The sequence below is a fragment of the Mercurialis annua genome, linkage group LG6 (assembly GCF_937616625.2).
Source record: "Mercurialis annua linkage group LG6, ddMerAnnu1.2, whole genome shotgun sequence".
NCBI lineage: Eukaryota > Viridiplantae > Streptophyta > Magnoliopsida > Malpighiales > Euphorbiaceae > Mercurialis > Mercurialis annua.
The window spans coordinates 3,044,472-3,066,715 of NC_065575.1; the positions used below are offsets into that span (position 1 = coordinate 3,044,472).

General features: G+C 33.0%; 2 protein-coding genes across 2 annotated transcripts; one reads left to right on the forward strand and one right to left on the reverse strand.

The window, feature by feature from the left end:
• Window positions 1–3,116: 3,116 nt before the first annotated feature.
• Window positions 3,117–7,220, reverse strand: LOC126687449 (uncharacterized). Its single transcript, XM_050382010.1, has one exon. The coding sequence runs from the start codon at window positions 7,218–7,220 to the stop codon at window positions 3,117–3,119; it is 4,104 nt and encodes a 1,367-aa protein (XP_050237967.1).
• Window positions 7,221–14,564: 7,344 nt separating this feature from the next.
• On the forward strand, window positions 14,565–21,399 carry LOC126686859 (cytochrome P450 CYP82D47-like). The gene is made up of 2 exons (XM_050381131.2): window positions 14,565–15,554; window positions 20,616–21,399. Exons 1-2 carry the CDS (start codon window positions 14,601–14,603, stop codon window positions 21,237–21,239), a joined length of 1,578 nt encoding a protein of 525 aa, XP_050237088.1. The 5' UTR covers window positions 14,565–14,600; the 3' UTR covers window positions 21,240–21,399.
• The last annotated feature ends 845 nt before the right edge of the window (window positions 21,400–22,244 follow it).

A 22,244-nucleotide genomic window follows, 5' to 3' on the forward strand; every position in this document is an offset into this window, starting at 1 on the left:
TTTTTCACAACTAAAATTCCGTCATTTAGCGACGGATTTTTCCGTTGCTAAATGACCAAAATCCATCGCTAAACGTATTATCCGTCGCTAAATTATTTAGCGACGGAAAAAATATTAGCGACGAAATTTTAAAAATTTAGCGACGAATGTAGCGACGAATTTGAATCCGTCACTAATATTTTTGAAAATCTATCGCTAATATTTATTAAACATATTATTAAAAATCCGTCACTTATTTTAATATATAATATATGATATGTACATTAGTGATACATAATTTATATATTTTAGAGCATTTTATGCATTTTTTTTAATATGAGATACGCTAAAGATAATTTTTATATATATATATAATATTTTATTCAATGCGTCAGAGTTATATATAAAAAATATATGAGACATGATTAAAACATTTTTTAAACATATTTGATGAATACATCATTAATACATAATTTAAATATGATAATTACATCTTTTTTAATTTATAGTATATGACATATACGTACATATTTGATACGTGTCTAAGATTTTATTTAGACATTTTTTTATTATAATTCATGATAGATATTTGCTATAATATATAATATATAATATATAATATATAATAGCGATATATAAATTATACATTTTAGATCATGTTACATATATTATATTTAATATGAAATACATTGTAAATATATTTTAAATACATATAATATACTTTTTGATGCATTAGAAATATATTTTGTAATATATATTAGCAATAAAATTAGAGAAAATAACAAGAAAAATCATAAATCACAATTGTTTTTCACCAATTGCCATTTTAGTTAGAGTTATTTCTTTGTTAGCATTATTATTTCAATTAATAGCACAAAATCCATTTAGTTTTCATTTACTGCCATCTTCCTTAAACTTGCATGTGTCCAAATCTCCACCCACATTAACTGATTTGCTTCCCCATTTCCTTTTCCTTTTTCTCTTATACGATACCACACTTTGCTACTGCTACTAACCATTATACATATTTATTATAAAATTGCAACTGATTAAGAACACTAATTGCCATAATATGCACCTAAACTAGTAGTGCTACTTTTATTATTATCTGATGAACCCACCATTCCCTCCAAACCACCCATTATCAAAAAAATCTATTAAGAAATAAAAAGTGTCCATACCAGTAGCTACAAAATTTTTATTGTGAAAAAATAGTGGAGTCCTCTCAAGCCATTGGCATGAAAGAAATAGTGGAGTCTTTTTAAGCCCCAACCAATTGTTTTTGGTAGGTGTATTGTACCAGAAATGTTTCTGCTTTTAATTGTTGAAGAAAAAAGATTTGACAGGATGTACAAGAGTTAAAAGAGAAGAATGAGAAGATGGTGAAGTATTCTGAAATTATTATTTTTTCTTAATGTTAGCTTTTGTGTATAAAGTTAATTGTTCATTCTAATGAGTTAAAATTTTCAATTATAGAGTATAATTTAACTATTTAGTCATGATATTGGGTGGTGGTTGTGGTGGAGGTAGCTGGAGGTTGGAGAAGACATGTCAATTAATTTAAAAATTAAAAAACTTTAAAATTATGCTTTTTATATGTTTTTATTATATTTTTTTTTCCATTTATTATTGAATAGAAGCTTTTTATAACTATTCGGAAAAATATTTATACAAATACTGTCAAAAAATTAAAAAATATTCAAGATATTAGAAAAAAAAAATTACAAAAATGATGGAGATATATTTGATACAACTCTGATACATATTTGATACATTTTTGAAACATATATTTCCGATACATATTTGATACATCCTCGATACATTCCCGTTACATATTTGATGCATCTCCGATACATATTTGATATATATTTGATCGTTCAAAATATTGTTTCTTGTTTATATATATATATATTTGATATATTTCCGATACATATTTGATACATTTCCGATACATATTTGATCATTTTCGATACATATTTGATTCATTTTCGATACATCTCAGGTATATCAGATAATTATTAATTTATTATTCAAAAAAAAATTGTTAAAAGACGCGTAGGTGGATTAATTTATCTTTTTCAAAATCTTTTGATCGAGAAAGTGAATTACATGTACTAAATTGGCGTTTAATTAACCGAATTAATTAAATTTTTTAATTTTTATTTTTAATTTTTATCGATTTAATTGAATCAAACGACTAATTCGATAGATTCATTTTTATATTTATACATTTTTTGATACATATTTTATACATGATAGATACATTTTTAAAATGTGCTTTATAGATACATCATGATATATATTTATACATAATAGATACATCATAATATATAATTATACATGGCATAAAAATTAAATAATTTATAAAAATTGTATTATTTGTGTATTTATGTATTTTTTTTAAATTTAATAAATTTAAGTTTTTAAAATTAAAAGTAATATTGTTTTTAAAATTTATGTTATATAAATGAATTATTTAGGGCTTAATACATAGTTTGACCCCTGAACTTGTACCCTTTTACCCATCTAACCCCCAAACTTAACATCTCACCTATCGAACCCTGAACTTGTTAAATAACCCGATTTGACCCCCGAACTTGATAAATACGTAAACATTGAACCCCTCCGTACACAATTTCTTCTAGAATGTTTCAAGTGATAGGTGGACACGAAGGGTTCAATATTTACATATTTATCAAGTTCAGGGGTCAAATCGGATTATTTAACAAGTTCAGAGGTTCGATAGGTGAGATGTTAAGTTTAGAGGTTAGATGGGTAAAAGGGTACAAGTTCAGGGGTCAAACTATGTATTAAGACAATTATTTAGACATATGATGTGTGTGTGTGTATGAGAAAGGGGGACCACGTGGCAAGGGAGTGAGAGAGAAAGAGAGAAAAAGAAACACATGAGAAAGAAAAGGATAAAAAAGAGAGAGAAAAAGAGGGGGGACCACGTGATAATTAAGAGAAAGAGAGAGGAAGCGACACATGAGAGAGAAAAATGGATCACGTGTGAAAGAGAAAAAGGGACTATGTGTCTTTTTCTTATTGGGATGACATGAATATAAAGTTTTGATGTTTTTTTTTTTTTTTTTCCTTAGCTTAGAAGAAAGCTAAATAAATAAACGATACCGCACTTAGGATATCACATTCATAAGGGTGAGGCGACGCAGCTCCCCTTTTTCCAACTGGACTAACCGGTGAGCTTCCTTATTGGCACCTCTCTTAATCCACCTGAAGGCCTTGTAATCGAAGGAGTTAGACTGTAGCCATATATCCTGGCAGAGTCCCCAAGCATCACTTAACTGGCATAAGCCGGTGTTAATTGATTTGGAGACCTGAATGGCATCCCCTTCAAAAATCACATTAGACCATCCGTTATTCTTTGCCCAGCACACTGCTTCTCGAAGTGCCAGGAATTCCACAATTCCTGGGTCCCATATACCCCTAAAGCTACGGGCAAAAGACCCTAAATGTGCCCCTTCCCCGCTAAAGGCTGTCCCTGCTACAGACCCAGCTTTGAGTTCCTTGCAGATTCCCCCATCATATTGAATAATAATCGTCTCTCTGGATAAACCAATCCGCGTAGTTGGACTACCCCTTGAGCGGGTACTTCTGGTTGCGTTTGGCAGACCTGTATGAGGTTGAACATTGATAGCAGTATCGAACTCGTGTTTTGCCTGCCTCGCGAAGGAGACTGTTTCCTCTATGGACCACGGATTATCCTTGAAGATTTTAGAGTTTCTTGCTTTCCATATGGACCAGGCATAGAAAGAAAAAATAGCGAGGAATCTCTCTCTATCTTCATGGCTTGGTAAACTGGCTATAAAGTTGGACCAAATTACCTCGAACAAATGATGTTGGATATGTTCCGAATGGATGTGCAGGTCTGATAAAAACCAAACTCTGCGCGCGAACTCACAGTGAAAGAGCATGTGGGTGATGGTCTCCCTTTCTTGGCCATGAGGACACAAAAGGGTTGTTTTTACCCGAAAGTTTAGGTTCTCCGCTACCGGGATTCCTTTATGAAACAGCTTCCAAAGAAAGATTCTGATTTTATTAGGGATTTGGATCTTCCAAAGGATTTTCCACTCACTCTTCTTCATCACCGGAACAGACCCAGGATAATGAGCACCATTGTCATCCTGCCCCAACTCTTGGTAATACCCAGATTTCACCGTGTACGAACCGTCCCTAGTGAAATCCCATACTAATCTATCTGCGACATGACTATAAGGGATGGGGATGGCTAAAATGTCCTGGGCATCCTGCTCAATGAAAAGGCGAGATACTAGTTCTCTATTCCATTGGCTCCCCGAAGAGTCCATAAGATCGCAAACCAAGCTGGGCACCTCACTGTGCAGAATAGCAGTTTTCAACTGGACAAGATAATTACCTTTCCCTGGAAGCCAGGCATCCTGAAGAATCCTTATTCTAGTTCCACTGTTGCACTGCCAACGCAGTCCTTTCTGGAGGAGGGCTCTGCCCTTCAGCATGCTCTGCCATCCCCAGGAGGGGTTGTAACCGCGAGTAGCATCCAGTACATTCCCGTTTCGGAAATAACGGCCCTTCCACAGCTGGAACAACACACTATCTGGGTTTTGCATAATTCTCCAACATTGTTTTGCAAGAAGCGCTCTATTGAAGGCATCCAGATCCCTAATGCCCAGACCCCCTTGCCATTTGCTTCTACACATCTTGGCCCAAGCAACCCAAGCAATTTTCCTGTCTTCATTGTGCTCACCCCACCAAAATTTGGAAATTAAGCGATTGATTCTGTTGTTTAAAGATTTAGGAAGTAGAAAGCACATCATGGCATACACGGGTATAGCCATAAGAACAGCCTTGATCAGAACTTCCTTACCCCCTTGAGAAAGAAATTTCTCTTTCCATCCACTTAGTTTGCTTTGAAGAATAGATAAAAGCCCTGCAAAGGTCACGTTCTTGGAGCTAAGAACTTGAACCGGAAGACCTAAGTATTTATCTGAGGGGAGCATTAAGCTAAGATTTAATTCCTGCATAATTTGGTTGGCTAGCGATTCTGGTGTGTTCCTGCTGAAGCTGACAGAAGACTTGGTCAGATTAATGATCTGTCCACTAGCTTGGCCATAACTCTGAATGATGTGTTTAACCACTGATGATGTTGTCGGTGTTATCTGGGCAAAAATTAACGAATCATCAGCGAAGAAGAGGTGTGAGATGCTTGGGCAGTGTCGAGTCAATTGAATTCCCCGTAAAGCGTTACTAGCAATCGCCCTTTGGATCAGATGAGAAAGTCCTTCTGCACATAGCACAAATAACAAAGGAGATAGAGGGTCCCCTTGCCTGAGACCTCTAGTTGGGCAGAAGTAATTCTGAGCTGCTCCATTAAGGAGTACTGAAAAAGATGTTGTAGAGATACACTGATGAATCCAATTAATAAATGTTGCTGAAAACCCCCAAGCCCGGAGACAACCCAACACATATGCCCATTCTACTCTATCATATGCTTTGCTAATGTCCAGTTTCATAGCTAAATATTTTGATTTACCACTCTTTTTTGTCTTGAGGAAGTGCATCATTTCATGGGCGATAAGAATGTTATCAGAGATTGACCGCCCCTGAATAAAGCCATTCTGAGTCTTGTCAATGAGCTGGGGGAGGATTTTCTGAAGTCTTGTTGTTATCACTTTCGATATAATTTTATAGTAAACCGAGCACAGACTTATGGGTCTATAGTCGGTTACCTTCCTAGGAGCTTTATCTTTAGGAATTAGAGCTATAAGGGTGTGGTTGAGGCTTCGCAGCATTCTGGCACCATTAAAGAATTCGATGATCGAATCAGAAATATCCGGTCCTATTATCCTCCAGTAATGGTGAAAAAAGAAACCGGTGAATCCATCACTGCCTGGAGCTTTGGACGGATTAATCGAGTAAACTGCCTCACACACTTCCTGTGCGGTAACCTGGCTAGTGAGTTGATCATTCATTGCTGTCGTGACTTTATTGGGAAAGTCTGCAAAGACCCTGTCTATGCCAGTCGGGTTACTACTAGAGAAAATCTCTTTAAAGTAAGCACAGATAGTGGTGGAGATTTCCCCTGGCGTGGTTCTCCATCTATCACTGGAATCTGATATCCCTGTGATTGCATTCCTGCGTTGCCTTTGCTTGGTTTTCGCATGGAAGAACTTTGTGTTTTGATCCCCACTCCTAAGCCAGTCTTGTCTAGCTTTCTGGGCCCAGAACACTTCCTCTTCTAACGTTGCCCGAGCCAAGTCTTTTTCCAGACTTCTAACCAAATTCCAGTTGATTAGAGGCATGACCTTTGTTTTCTCTGCATTCATTCTCTGAGTAATATGTTTGATCTTAGCTTTGGAGTTCGTGGTGGTGCCTCTACTCCATCTAGTGATAGCTTGTCTTATCCCCTTCAGTTTACAGTGGATTCTGAACATCTTCGACCCTCTTACATCCTTTTGCCATGCATGTAAAATGATTTCCGTAATCTCATTCTTTTCTGCCCACCGTTTATCAAAGTGAAATCTTCTATGATGCTTGGCCTTAGCTACGGTCAAGTGCAACAGGAGTGGTTTATGATCAGAACCCACATCAGCTAAGTGTTCCACCAGGGCTGCAGGAAACGTATTCAGCCATTCAGAGGAAACAAGGACCCTATCAAGCCTTTCTCTAACTGTGTCTGGAAAGTTTCTACGGTTACACCAAGTAAACGGGGACCCTACAAATTTTAAGTCAATTCCTTGAAGCTCAAAGATGAAGTCATGAAAATTGGAGTGATGAAGAGGGAGATAGGGAAGGCCCCCTTCTTTTTCAGATGGGCAAAGTATATCATTAAAATCCCCACAAAATACAAACTCCTTGGAAAGGAGAGGTTTTAACAGCAGCAATTCTCTAAATTGATTCCTACGAATTGCTGAAACTGAACTAAAATGACAAAAACAAGCATCAAAAGAGATACCATGGGGGGTAGTTACAACACAGATCACAAAATAGGCCCCATGGTACTGGACTGCAATCCTACAATTCTCAGTCCACAAAATAGCCAAACCACCTGCAGACCCTCTTGGTTCTACCAGAAACTGGTTGTGGAAGCCCAATTTCTGCGTCTTATGCAGTACTGTCTTGTTCTTGTTTTTTGTTTCCATGAGAAACAGAATTTCTGGAGAGTTTGCTGTGCACAGGAGCTTCAGATGTTGGATTGTCAGGGTGCTCCCCAACCCTTGACAATTCCAGGAGATGAGCCTCATATGTTATACTGGGGCCCTTCAGGACTGGCCCCTTTCACCCTCAGCACGATTTCCTCACCCAAGTCAGTGATGTGTCCTGTTTGCGGGACTAAGCTGTCTCCTTGAACCCCTACTGGATGGGTCTCTGCTGTAACCATTCCGTGATTGTCAGGACTATGCTCCATTTCTCTACCCATCCTTCGTTGTGGGCTGGTGGAAAGGTTAAGATCAAAACCCGTGTCTGGTGTCTTCCGTTTCCCTTCTCCCATTAGACCTTGGGTGCCACTACTTTGGCCTTTTAGAAGTGGTACACTTGGAAGTCCCCTCGCTCTTCTTTTCCAGTTAGGACCCATGTTCAAATGAACTTGGGGAGTACCTTCAGTTGGTCCCTTCGCCCCTTCCTTAACTGCCTCTGGATTAGATCGTATTTCGTTCAACAGGGATCTAATTTCTTCTCTTTCCGTCGGTGTCATGGTGTCATTGTTTCCCTCCTCCACATTGGTTGTTGCTTTGATCAGGTCTACTGCCAATTGGACTTCTTCATCCTCAGATAGAAGATCAGTGCTGGTCAAATGACTGTACTTTCGTTGAACGATGGGGTGGAGAATTCTCAGTAAGCGCGGTGAACCTGTGGCTGCCACCCCACCATTGTGTCCAGCTGCCTCTGGTTGAACTGCCTCTCCCATGGTGACAATTGGAACTGGATCGGTGGCCACAATACTGGGGATGGGGGGGAGATCAGAGTTGGTATAAACCGGGTACTGAAGGGCTGCATAAAATTCTGCATCTGATAGCATTAGCCCGTGCCTATCCATGGGGATAAGAGGATTAAGGAATTGATTTCCTGTCTGAATTGGATGTAAATCAACATCAGTAGATCCTGTATCTTCATGCGCTTGCACTCTTGCTTCATTCTGAGGCATAGAATCTGCTCTATCAGAAGGACTGAGCTGTAGGCGCCTGTTGTCAGCTTGCTGCCTCAGTCTGATAGAAGCTATCTGGTGAGTATGTAGAACCGGGTGGTGTAGCAGTGGTGTGGCGCGCATACGCAAACCATACTGAAAATACCCCGAAAAGGGGATACCCGCTTCCTCATCGTTTTCCCAAATATGACAGTAATTTTTTGAATGCCCCGCCAAACCACAATAGAAGCAAATGTCTGGCATCTTCTCGTAGCGGAAGGAGACCCAATCGGTAGTGTTTTGTACCCGGTTGAAAAACCCAGTGAGGAAGGGTTCATTTATGTCAATCTCAGCCCTGAAACGAAGCATAAAGCGCCTCCAAAGTGGGGCATTGGGGTTAATGTCCACATCTATAAAGTGATAGAAAAGGTTACCTATCAGCATGGCATTCTCCACAGTGAGGTGGTTTGGAGGGAGACCTCTTGCCTGAATCCAAAAGGGCGTTGTGTCAAAGGTCAGCCTTTCTAGCGGTACCTCCACCGGCCATTCCTTCACTACCATGAGTTGATTCTCCATTAACCAAGGCCGTTCCTCCAAAATGTAAGAGAAATCATCTCTGTTAGTAAGCAGGAGGGTGAACAAATTTTCCCCATATTTTGCAATGGTTATGTCTCCTCTCATTCGGATTGCATCCCTGAACATACCTCCTACCCCTGCTGCACTATACCGCCGTTTGGAGATGATCTTCAACGCCATAGCCAGCCTATTGCATTCTACCTCCGAGGAAGGTTTAGCTTTTAATGTCAGGGTGGGCTCTGTGAGCCTCATCTGAGTTGTACGCTGTATAATATCCTCAACCGTGTCCCTCCTATCTTCCTCCCGATCTTGGAGGGGCTGTTGTGCCGGTGTGGTTCTCCCTGATTGCATTACTTTGTGTGCTGATGTCCAGCCTTGGCCTCTAGAGCTCTCCCCACGAAGGACAGCCCTTCGTCTCACCATGTCAGCATAAGAGGCTGACCTGACTTCAGTAGTCAATTTTCCTTTGGCAGCTGATTTCTGTCTGTCCTTCTCCTGCTGTAATCTGCTCTCGTCAGAATTTGTTGCTGACGAATCCTGACTAGTACCATCCAACTCCTCAGCCATCCCAGTGTTGTTCGCCGCAGCACCCTCCTCCATGGGATGCTGGTTCCGAATCCATACCCCTCTCCGCTCACTCCTGCCTGACCGGAATGTCCCAAGAACATTCTGAGTGTGAGTGTTGGCCCTAGCTCCAGTTGTATCATTGTTAGTCTCATCGTGACCTGTGTGAGGTTGGGTATTCCTTGAATGGACCATGGTAAGGTAATTTGTAGCTGTTGAAAGTTTAGATAGTTGACTGATATCGGGGTTGGCTTTGTGCTGTGGTTTCCAGAACATTTCCTTTAAATAGAGGTGGAGGAATAGTTTCAGTAGGAAGTGAAGCGTCCATATGGGTAACCACAAAAATCCCTGGCACACGTAAAGGTACTGCAATGATTTCCCTTTCTCTCCTCCGATTGCCCCAGCTTTATGATCTTGAGCCTCCCAATTCCATGATTGCCGTCCCTTAGTGTTGAAAGTTTCTATCTGTACTGCTATTTCCCAGACGACGGTTGATTCTTCCTGCGCGTGTTTCTCCGTCTTCGGCTCCTTCCAGGTGTCGATAAAGTTACTGTATCTGCCGCCCTTCCTTAGTAGCCACTTGAGTAATATACCGATCTTCATGAGAAATTCAATTTCAATTGCAAATTGATAAAACCCTAGAAATTGGGGAAAATTCTTGATCTCCTTTAAATTCCACATGTTTTATCTTACCTACCATGAATTTCGAGTCTTTAAAGGGTTGGTTCACCAATCAATCAAGCTCATGGTATGTAATTTTATTGATTGTGGACATAGTAATAGATGAGGCATGGACTTGATGTTTTGTGGCATGAATAGAAAATAAATTAGTTAAATGACAATTAGTGTAATTGGAGCCCAATTTTTGGCATTTTTGTTGTTTTCTCATAAAATTATATATATTATCTTTTAAATATATATTAGTTTTCGAGACGTGATTGATGTATTTTTATATATATATATATATATATATATATATATATATATATATATATATATATATATAGTGACGGATTATTTTAGTAAAGTACTTTTCTTTTTGAATATTTTGTTTTTTTCTCAATTTTTTTCCCCAATGTGCTAGTCGGTGGATATTATCAATCGAAGATAAGGTGGTCCATTTTCAAAAGGTTTAATTCTATAGATATATAATTATTTTAGAATCTTTCTTTAGATTTGATCACATGTTCTTTAATAATGTGTCTAAATTAGGTTAATATTTAGTCTCGTTTACATTTATTTAATAAATTTAAATTTTAAACGTTTATTATTACGGTACATTTTTAGAAATATTTATAAATTAAATTTACGTTTAAATTTAATTTATATACTTCCGGCTAATTAAATCTTCACATGTGTATTACAATCAGGGACGGAGGTGAGTGGGCCCTACCTCACTTAATTTTTTTTTTTTACAGGTAATACTAATGTGCATTTGTTAACATTCTGTCACTTTTTTACCATGATATTGACCTCCACCTTTTAACATGAACCATAATAAGGTGAGAAGGCTGTTTGGTGGGTCCCAAACAAAACAAATTTGGCCACAAAATTAGCCACGTTGCAAGTGAGATTAATTGGTAATATTTACGTTTAGTACTATTAAAATTAGGAGTATAGTTAAATTTAATTATTAAAAAAATTCCTTAATTAAACAATTCATATTCAACTTAAATTCCAATTCTAAAATTTTCAACACTTTCCTATTCAAAAACATACTTTAAATTTCCTAATCTTTTTTAAATAAGGTGAATTCAATTTCTATAAATACACATTAAGTGCATTAATAACTCAACAATTTAATTAAGTTTCTCATTAGTTATTTTTTCTAAATCTTCCTCTATTAGTTTGAAAAATTCTGAATCGCTCGTAGGAATTCACCGCTCGCCGGACGTTTGTTTGAAGGTAAGATTTTTAATATAAATTTGTAGTGTTAATTCAAATTTAATTTAAGTTAATTTACATAATGATTAATTAATGTGTGTAGCAAACTATTATTTAAAGATCGTCAATATTGTAAAAAAAATAAACTGAACTTTCAAATAAATAAAAAGATTAGATTCTAAAATCAATTAGCAAAGTCTAGAATAATTAGTTAGTTTTTGGTGATTGGTAACAACTCTCATCACCAATCTAATTTTCGTTCATATTAAGAACTGTTACATGCTATTTATGTTTGTTAAATGGTATTTTTATTTATTAATTATGAATATCTTTTGCTTCCAACAAAACCTGACTTGTGCATTATGAAATGAACAATTAATTTTGATAGTGGAAAAGTTAATGTTGTAAACTATCATTGTTAGTCCCTCAATTTCTATAACTTTTGGAACTCTTTCACAAAATTTTAAATTTTACTGTTAGTTTTATAATTTCAATCTAGATTTATACCAATAATACTTTTAGATCAACTTAATTTATGTTTTGTAGTTTTAATCTAAATTTACAAATATACTTCTATAACAACTCAATTTATGTTTAATAGTATCAATTAAATTTATTTTTGACTATCATATAAAAAATTATAATATGAATTTACTAGTGTATGTTGTGCTGCAATAATTTCTATTTTTCTAATTCTTGTGAAATTTTATAATTTTGTAGATAATGGATAAATTCTTGATAAAAAGACCACGACCCTCGGTCGGAGAATCTTCTAATATTCCGGATACTGATAATTCAAGAAGAGCACGAGTAGAGTTTAATGCTGATGATATTATTCACGATCCTGGAAAACGTAAACCTATTAATTCATATGATCCTAGTATCAGAGATCAAGTTCGTATGAAGTATTTGTTAAAAGGTCCTTGTCAACCCAAAGGACATGATTTTCCTAAAAAACAATTTGGAGAAAAAAAAGAAGTTTTAAAGAGTATTGGTTGAAAGCAGGAGAGCTCAGAATTACATACCTTCATCATTTTTGCTTTGACGTCTTCTATGCGGTAATAGATTTAATTTCCATCGAAATGAATAATCGTTTTCCAGAGTCAAATTCAGAATTGCTTTTATGCATATCATGTCTAGATCCAAAAAACTCATTTGAAGCTTTTGACCATGTTAAGTTACTTCGACTTGCTGAACTATACCCATCAGATTTTTCAAGTACTCATATTATCATTCTTGAAAATCAAATTCAGACTTATATTTTTGATGTTAGAAATACAAGCGATTTTTGTGATCTTCGTGATATTGGTGGTCTTGCTAAAATGATGGTTAAGAAGGGAAAAGACCGTTTATTTCCTTTGGTTTATCTACTTATTCGGTTGGCATTGACATTACCAGTTGCGACTGCAACAGTTGAGAGAGTATTTTCAGCTATGAATATCGTCAAGACAGATTTACGGAGTAAGATGGCAAATCAATTCATGAATGATTGTCTAGTATGTTTTACAGAAAAAAAAATCTTTAAGAGTATTGATGATGAGGACATCTTACAAAGATTTCAGAAGATGAAGACTCGTAGGATACAATTGCCTCTAATTAGAAAGCAATAACTCTTTAATTTTGTAATGCGTTTTTTTAGTTTTCATTTTTTTTACCTTAAAAAATTTAATAATTATACATTTTGATTATATTTTTTATGGTACAATATTTTAATTTTTTTCAAATTGAATTTGTGCCCTACCTCAATTTTGGGGCTGGCTTCGTCACTGATTACAATGCACTTTAAATTTTCAAAAGTAATTATATTAATTTTTTTATTGTTATATAACAATAATTGAATGCTTATTTATTGGATCATTTCTTGAATACATCATAAATATTAAATCCATTAATTTATGTATTTGATTTAATGTAAAATTAAAATATAAAACGAATTATTTTATTTCAAATTTTCTTATATGAACAATAAAAGAAAATTACCGTTCATTTACAATGAACGGTGTAGATCGTGAATATAACCCCTCAAATTCATTTTAAACTTGAATGAATCCCAATTCTTATATTAAAGGTTGAGATTTTTTCAGTAATTTCATTGGGTAATTGATTCTGGAGATCACTCAACTTTACAAATATATCAAAATGATCACTGAACTAAAAAACGGTACAAAATAATCATCATACTAAGCATTTCCTTACACAGGGAAGTCACTATCCCATTTCCGGTCACTTTTATCACACGTGGCAGCCGGATTTTTTTTTAGTCCAAATCACAAGCCATTATCATTTGAAAAAAGCATAATTCACTCCTCAACTTTGCAAATATTTTACAAAATAAAAATTAATAGTTTTGTTTACATTCTAACCATCTTCTACCTATTTCCTACCCATCTCAACTCGCGACTACCACCCACCTCCGCGACAGTTCACCGCCGCCTAAGCTCCTCCAGATGAAGCACCTCTTCGTCTGGTTCAAATCCAAACGAAATCCATGAAGATCTTTTAGTCGGATCCAAAGCCAGACAAAGAATTATCTGGGTTTGAACCAGACGAACCGAAATACTTATAAGAGATCAGTTCATACAAATTAGAGAAGAGCAGTGAATATTAAATGGAAATGAAGACTACCCAGCTTCTAAAACAAACGAAGAGACAAGAAACTGAAAGAAAAAAGAGTGAAAAAAGATGTAATCATTAGTGAATTCAAAAGCAGAGTCATTGAGTAGTTGCGATTTCAAGACATTATAAACCTCCAAGAACTTGGGTTTTGGATCTGTCATGTTCGGCTCTGTAATTATGAATATGAAGTCTGATTTTTAATTTTATTTTTGCTATTGAAAGGATAAAATATTGGTTCTTGAAAATGCTAGTGAAGAGAAAATGCGCCATTTTTGAAACTGACGTGCAAATGTAAGAGTTTATTTATCTACATAACATTTTAATGTTTTTTATGAGTTTAATTTGACATTAATTGGTTATTCAAGTTTCAAATCAGTAATGAGTTTCATGTATGATCTACACCTATGCAACATAAACTTTGTTGGCTTAATTCGTTGTTTTTGGACAGCTAGCATGTAGAAGATGGGTAGGAGGTGGGTTGAAGATGGTGAAAATCTGAAAAAAAAAAATTAATTTTTATTTTAAAAATTATGTGTAAAGTTGAAGGGTGCAAATAACCTTTTTTTAGATGATGTGGCTTGTGATATGGACTCCAAATAAAATCCGACTGCCACATGGGATAAAATTGACCGGAACTCTCTTAGTGACCTCCCTATGTAAGAAAATGTGTAGTATGATGACTATTTTGTAGTGTTTTTTAGTTCAGTGACCATTTTGATATATCTGAAAAGTTGAGTGACCTTCGAAATCAATTACCCAATTTCATTGGATAAAATTTTAAATTTGTAATCATCAAAAAAACATTATAAATATACATACATAGTCCAAAAGATGGACCTGGCGGCCTTCCCAAAACGCAATGGAAAATTTTCTTTCCTTTCCATCAGACAGTATGGTTGCAGCCACCTTTACTGTTGCCGTCTTGATTATCCTCTGGCTATCAAGAACCCTACTAGTAGCTAAGAAAAAGAAAGAAGCTCCAGAAGCTGGTGGCGCGTGGCCACTCCTCGGCCATCTTCATCTCCTCGGAGGACCAGAGCTGCCGCACATCACACTGGGAAACATGGCCGACAAATATGGTCCAGTCTTCACTATCAAGATGGGAATACATAAAACATTAGTCGTAAACAATTGGGAATCTGCTAAAGAATGTCTCACCAGTAATGACAGAGCCTTCGCTAACCGTCCCAAATCTCTAGTTACGGAGCTTTTAGCTTACGATCGCTCAATGTTTGGTTTAAGTTCATACGGCCATTACTGGCGTCAAATGCGCAAGATCGCCACGCTCGAGCTTCTGTCTAGCCACCGTCTAGAGATGCAGCGACATGTACGAGAATCTGAGGTGAGAACCGCTTTGAAAGAGCTCTACGGAGCATGGGACAAGGATCAGAAAAGCTCGTCAGAGAGTAGGGTTTTGGTGGATATGAAGAGATGGTTTGGTGACATAACTTTAAATGTAATTCTCAAACTTATTGTTGGGAAATCTGTTGGATATGTGACTACAAATGAACGGAGCGACGAAGAATGGAAACAAGCGCTGAGGGATTTCTTTCATTTGGCCGGAATGTTCGCGGCGGCCGACGCGGTGCCATTTCTGAGGTGGTTGGATATTGGTGGCCATGAAAAGGCTATGAGGGAGACTGCAAAAAAACTGGACATTGTTGCTCAACAATGGCTGGAAGAGCACAAAGAGAAAAAGAATTCCGGCCGAAGAGAAGGGGATTTTATGGATCTGATGCTTGATCTTATTGACCAGGAAGCAGAAGCAACACTTGGTCGCCATTCTGATACAATTAACAAAGCCACATGCCTGGTAAGTTTAAATTTTAATTAATTCTCCATTAAATATATTTTTAGAAATATATAAGCCATCGTTTCAATTGAAAGATTTTTGAATAATCTAAATTATTAAGCAAATTTAGACGCTCAGAGCATCTCCAAAGATACTCTTTATTTTAAAGAGCATCTTTGATAAAATAAAGAGTATCTTTAAAATGAAAGAGTAAAAATTATAAATGAAATCCAATGGACTCTTTAAATTCTAATAATTTAATTTGACCTTTTTCAATTAAATTCATTTATTTCGGTAAAAATGAATTAGCACCTGTATAATGCGTAAACATCAAACAACTTTGGGTTCGGGTTCTTATTAAAAATGAGTGAATGTTATTGAAAATGAAATTTCACTTACTATGATAAAAATGATGTACGAGTCCTGTATATTTCAGGTATGAACTATTGTCTAGTAAAAATTAAAAGCTTTTTTTATGATTGATACCTTAAATTGCAGCCACCGGCAATAACAAATAAAACCATTCACCCACTAGGCATGAATTTCACTTTGCTGTGAAGGATGCATAATATTTGCTATATATAGTTCTCAAATTTGAGTCGAAGAGTTAAATAAAATTGTTGTAGGTGAGAAAATTATTATAGCTGTGAGTATATTTGTTTCTGTGCGATACCAGTTATTTGTAAGAGTGGAGTTGATTTTTTTTTTAAAGCCCGATTGTTGGAAAGTAAATCATGTCAATCTTATTTTGAAAATCAAAATATTAGTAATGATAAGAGCATCCACAATACAGTGTCATTTTTTATGCTAAATTTAACATGAAAAAATAACAAAATACTATATTTAGTATAAAATTCTAATTTTATTTTCAATGCAAAATACTAAAAAAATGTTATAATTATTTACTATAATAAATATATATCAACTTTTTGAAAAAAAAAACAATTCAATTATATGTTTTATAAATAATTTTAATATAAATTTTATTTTTAAATTAATATAATAATAAAAATCTTTTTAAAAAAATTATTAAGATAATCGATGGATTATATAAAAATAAATTATTTTATAAATCATTTAATATATTGGCGTGTGGTCTATTTTTTTTAATTAATCAAAATTATAAAAATAAAAAAAATTAAAATTTAAAATAAATAATGAAATTAAAATAAATAATATAAAAAGAAATAATAGTAAAAAATTATAATTAACAATGAATTTTGATTGGTTGTTGAAGTTTAACATATATATTGCTATAGTGGATGCTAAATTTAAGACATGATATAACATATGCTAAATTTGACACCGAGTATAGCATCGCATTGGAAACTGATTTTAAATGGCAATTTAGTATTGCATTGTGGATGCTCTAATGGAATAGAAAGTGAAATTGGCTCTTCATATGTAGAGAGTTAAACCAACTCTCTATTTTAAATTTTAGAGGAAATTAGGTGTAGCACTTATTTTTGTAAAATAATAACAAAATTACGTATATAAATTATTAATTGCAATAAAAGTTTGGTGTTTGCCACAAACACGTGATGGGCTACTTTAGTTGCAACAAACACGTGGTGGACTATTTTCGTGGTCCCATAAGGGTAAGAATCTCCACCGAAAGTTTTATTTACCGTTCTACCCCTATTTTATATTATTTACACGTGGTGGACTATTACCGCTCTTACAGGCTTTGTTGCCTATTTATGCTTTATTGTTTTTCAATCTGGATTAGAAATTAAATGATCCAGTGATGATGATTCTAATCAACTATCATAAGCCTTTCTTTAGTAAGAGTGATGCATAAGAATTGAATTGAGTTGCAAAATCATGTCAATTTTTCAAAACATGATTTTATTATTTTTATATATTTTTTTTTCGCGATTTCAGGCTTTTCAACACATTTGTTTAGCTAGATTTTTGTACTTTGCTTGTTTTTATTTCAATTATTTTATTAATTAAAACTAGTAAATTTTCCAAGCAGAAGAAAGGGTTATATCAAGTTTGGAGTTTAATACATTAAAGAAATTATTTTAATTTATTTATTATATATTTTTTGTATACTTTTTAAAACATTAATGTATTTTGGTATACTTTTCTATACACTAAAATAATTTCTTTTAATATTTTTTATTATATATTAAATATATTAAAATACTTATTTTTAATATATTTTTTGTATATATTTTGTATATTTTTTAATAAATTAAAATAATTAATTTTAATATAAAATTTTAAATATTTAGTATACTTTTAGTTTTTAAGAAATAAAAAATATATTCTATGTATATTTTGTGTATATTTTGTAATTATTTTTGAATAAATTTGGTACTTTTTTTAGGAAATAATAAAATATACTTTGTGTATAAAAAATAAAAAATATATTTTATGTATACTTTGTAATTTAAAAGTAACCGAAAGTTTTTTTTTCCCCATAATGCCTTGTATCTTTTTTTTAGGTCTTCCTGAAGCAAGTTTTCCGTAAGGTGGAAAAAAAGTCTGATTTTTCCATTATAATGGATGATAACTGCTATTGATTCTATTTTTTATCATTAAGAAAAAAAAACATAGCAAGTATACAAAAAATATACATAAGGTATACAAAAACATTGAAAATAGTAATAAAAGCAACGCAAGATGTACCAATATACAACAAATATACAAAAAGTATACAACGACGTTGTACCTAAGATTGTTCCAATAGAGAATTTTAATATTTAAAAGAATACACAAAATATACATAAAATATATAATAAAACTGTAAACATTAGAAAAAAAATATAAGATTGTACTTTTTGTTGTTTAAATGTCAACTATAATCAATCAATCACAGATTATGTAATTACAGTAAACATAAAACATACAAAAAGTATGCTAAGACACTATAATCATCTAAAATTTTATATACTATTAAGTATATTTTTTTTTAAAAAAATAATAATTAATATACTTTCTGTATACTTTATAAGTTTAAAATAATTAATTTTGATATAATTAGTATACAATAGTTTCATATATGTAATTTGTTTAAGTTGAATCCTATGGCACAAGAATTTTGTTGGAAATAAATAATAATAATATATTTTGTGTATATTTTTGTATATACTTTTAAATTTTAAAATAATAAGTATACCTTATGTATATTTTGTATACACTTTTTTATTTTAAAATAATAAGTATATTTGTGTATATTTTTTTTAAAAAAATAATAAGTATATTTTGTGTATATTTCGTGTATGCTTTTTTATTTTAAAATAATAAGTACACCTTGTGTATTCTTCGTGTATGCTTTGTGTATATTTTTTAAATTTAAAATAATAAATATACTATGTGAATTTATTGTGTATACTTTGTAATTTTAAAATAATAAATATATTTTATATACTTTAAATTTTAAAATAATAAATATATTTTGTGTATATTTTTTAATTTTAAAATAATTAATTTTGATATATTTTTGAATAGATTTTGTACTTTTTTTTAGAAAATAATAAGTATAATTTGTGTATACTTTATAAAAAAATAAATATATTCTATGTATATTTTGTGTATACTTTGTAATTATTTTTGAATAGATTTGGTACTTTTTTAGAAAATAATAAATATATTTTATATATCTTCTTCAAATAGTTGATAAGCAGGAGAATTCAAATCCAACATTACAGCAAAAAAGGAATGAATAATGACATATATATTAGATGGAGTTAGCAAAACTTTTCTAACGAAATCAGACCATGGTATTAGAACAACTAATCCAAATTTCAAAACTTCAGCTTGTACAAACTCGCATCATTCTACTATTTGGGACTGACCGCATCGATTAAGGAATAAACCAAAAGATAATCATCAATAAATCGTACTATTAATGCAGAATGACAATCAAAAGCAACAACAGCCATAAAACGCAGCATCATCCATAGAGAGTCTATTGGACTTTAAATTTATAAATAAACTCTTTAAATTAGAGAGTTTTACTGTTTTAAAGAGTCGTTTGAAGATGCTCTTAGTGTGATAAAAAGTAATCTTTCACTCATAAGCGATGGAAAAATTAGATTGCTATAATGTTTAAATGTTAATATTTGGCAGTCCAAAAAAAGTTCGGAAATCAAAAATGGGTTACAAATTGAAAAAAAGAAAAAGTTGGAATTGTTTTATAAAATTTTATATGTTAAAATTAAATCGCTATAAAATTAAAATGTTAAAAGTTTGTTTTGTTGATATCTTTTTAAGTAAGTTCAAACTATTTCATAACTAAGTTCAATTATAAAAAATTAATCAAATTTATAATTTCTTGATTTAAAAATTTGAAAAATTGATATATTTTTATCACTTGATTTTACACCAAATAATTATATGAAATTATGTCTTTCTTTAAATTTTAGTATGAAAAATGTATTTTTATTTATTATAAATAAAATAAAAATAGTTATACATATATCATGATTTATGGGGATATTAAACACGTTAGATCACTGGACTTATCTGTTATTATAGAAAGGTTACTAAACTTCATTTTGTTACAAAAAAGTCACTGAGTTATACCTTTTATCACAACGGGAGGTCATTACGGCGGATTTGGTCAAATTAATTTATTACAAAAAGGTCACTAAACTTATCGTGAACTATAAAAAGGTCACCGACTTATACTCCTATTTGTAATTCCGGCTTGCCACGTAAGCAAAAACGGTGTATTTTAGTGTCAAAACGGTGCGTTTTCTATGAGTGACATCTCGTTGTAACAAAAGGTATAGCTTAGTGACTTTTTTGTAACAAAATGAAATTTAGTTACCTTTCTGTAATAACAAGTAAATTCAGTGACTTGGAGTAAAAAATAATTTTAGGGACACATCTGAAGTTATATTTAACGATCAAATCATTTGACAATAGTAAATTTAATCAAACATTAAAAGAAACAAGTTCTTAAAAATTAAGAAATAATAATAATTATGCTCTAATCTCATATGAGTATTAGTAATTATTCATAGCATTTATATGCATTATTCTATAAATTAATTTAGTAATGAAACGATATTAAATATAAATATTCTATTAGTCATAGAAATCAAGCCCAACATGATTTTTTTTCAGAATCTTATTTTGGCAGCAGCAGACACAACATCAATTCCTTTAATGTGGGCTTTGTCATTATTAGTGAACAACCCTCATATCCTCAGTAAAGTTCAACATGAAATAGATAATTACATCGGCCTGGAAAGACAAGTACGTGAAACTGATACTAACAATTTGGTTTATTTAAACGCAATAGTTAAAGAAACACTGCGTTTATACCCCCCTGCACCTCTTTTAGTTCCACATGAGTCCATAGAGGACTGCACCGTAGCTGGTTACCATGTCCCACGAGGCACGAGACTACTTACCAATGTTTGGAAGATTCATCGCGACCCGAAAAACTGGTCGAATCCTTTTGAATTTCAACCGGAGAGATTTGTTACGAGTCATCAAGATTTTGATGTGAGAGGTCAACATTTTGAGTTAATACCATTTGGCAGTGGGAGACGAATGTGCCCTGGAATTTCTTTTGCACTTCAGGTTGTGCAATTGACGTTAGTTGCGTTACTTCATGGATTTGATTTTTCATCGCCGACGAGTGAACCGATCGATATGACCGAAAGTCCTGGGCTGACTAACCTTAGAGCAACGCCACTTGAAGTTCACATCAATCCTCGCCTTAAATCTCATTTATATCAGTAATTAAAAGTTCAAAAATGCATTTGTTAATGATTCGTGTACCAAGTCGTAACAATTGGTTATCATTGTATATCTATATTAAAGTTCACTTTAAATGTTTTTTTAGTATTCATCTATATATTGTACGTGTTATATTTATAATACTCCTTCTGTCATTTTTATACTTTTTGATATTCTAAAAAGAACGTCACTCTTATATTATTGATATATTTTTTTTATCATTAATTCCATGTCAAATGGTGTCAGAGTAATTTTTTTTGACTTTTTATAAATATATCCAAACCTACTAGAAGTTTTAAATCTGTCCAAATTTAATAAATTCGTTGTATATTTATCCATTTTTTCAAAATTTATTTAATTATACATACCACATCTATCATAACCGTGTCCTAGTATCATTTAGTATTCAATATAAATTACATATCATGTTTAATTATTATTAAATTAAAATATAAATAAGGATATATATGATTGGGATTTAAACGGTAGAATCAAATTGAAAATAAAAGTTACGATTAGTTGAATTAAATCGGTTTAAATAAACGAAACAAAATACTTTAGGTTAAAAGGTAATATAGATTTACATTGAGGGGTTGAGAAGACTTTATTTTTATTTTTATATAGCTAAGAAAAAATTATCAAGATTACCCTTAAGATTTTCTTAAGTGTCTATGTTAAACCCTACCTTGTTTTGGTAATTTCACAATGTATCATTAAATATAAGAGAGAAAGAGAAAGCAAAACAAATATGCTTTTATTCAGACCTAAACTAAACCCTTAAACTCCAAATTCTCTCTGGCCCACACAATGCTCCTCTAAGTATTGGACGCAGATCTAGGACACTCCGCTTTCAGGAAACTTCCATCTCTAAAGTACCTGAATTTGAACATTTTTGCCATCAAAGACTCAGGCTGCACCATTATCCTCCAACCTTACTTGGCGAGAAGACTTTTATTAAAGCACTCTAGGTCTCGGAAGCCCAGTCCTCCTTGGCTTTTAGGCACGCAT

Bases quoted from the DNA above. Each gene is read 5' to 3' on its own strand.
- LOC126686859 (XM_050381131.2), top strand. From the start codon at position 14,601: ATGGAAAATTTTCTTTCCTTTCCATCAGACAGTATGGTTGCAGCCACC. The intron at 15,555-20,615 runs GTAAGTTTAAAT...ATTTTTTTTCAG, and splicing joins TTAACAAAGCCACATGCCTG to AATCTTATTTTGGCAGCAGC.
- LOC126687449 (XM_050382010.1), bottom strand. From the start codon at position 7,220: ATGAGGCTCATCTCCTGGAATTGTCAAGGGTTGGGGAGCACCCTGACA.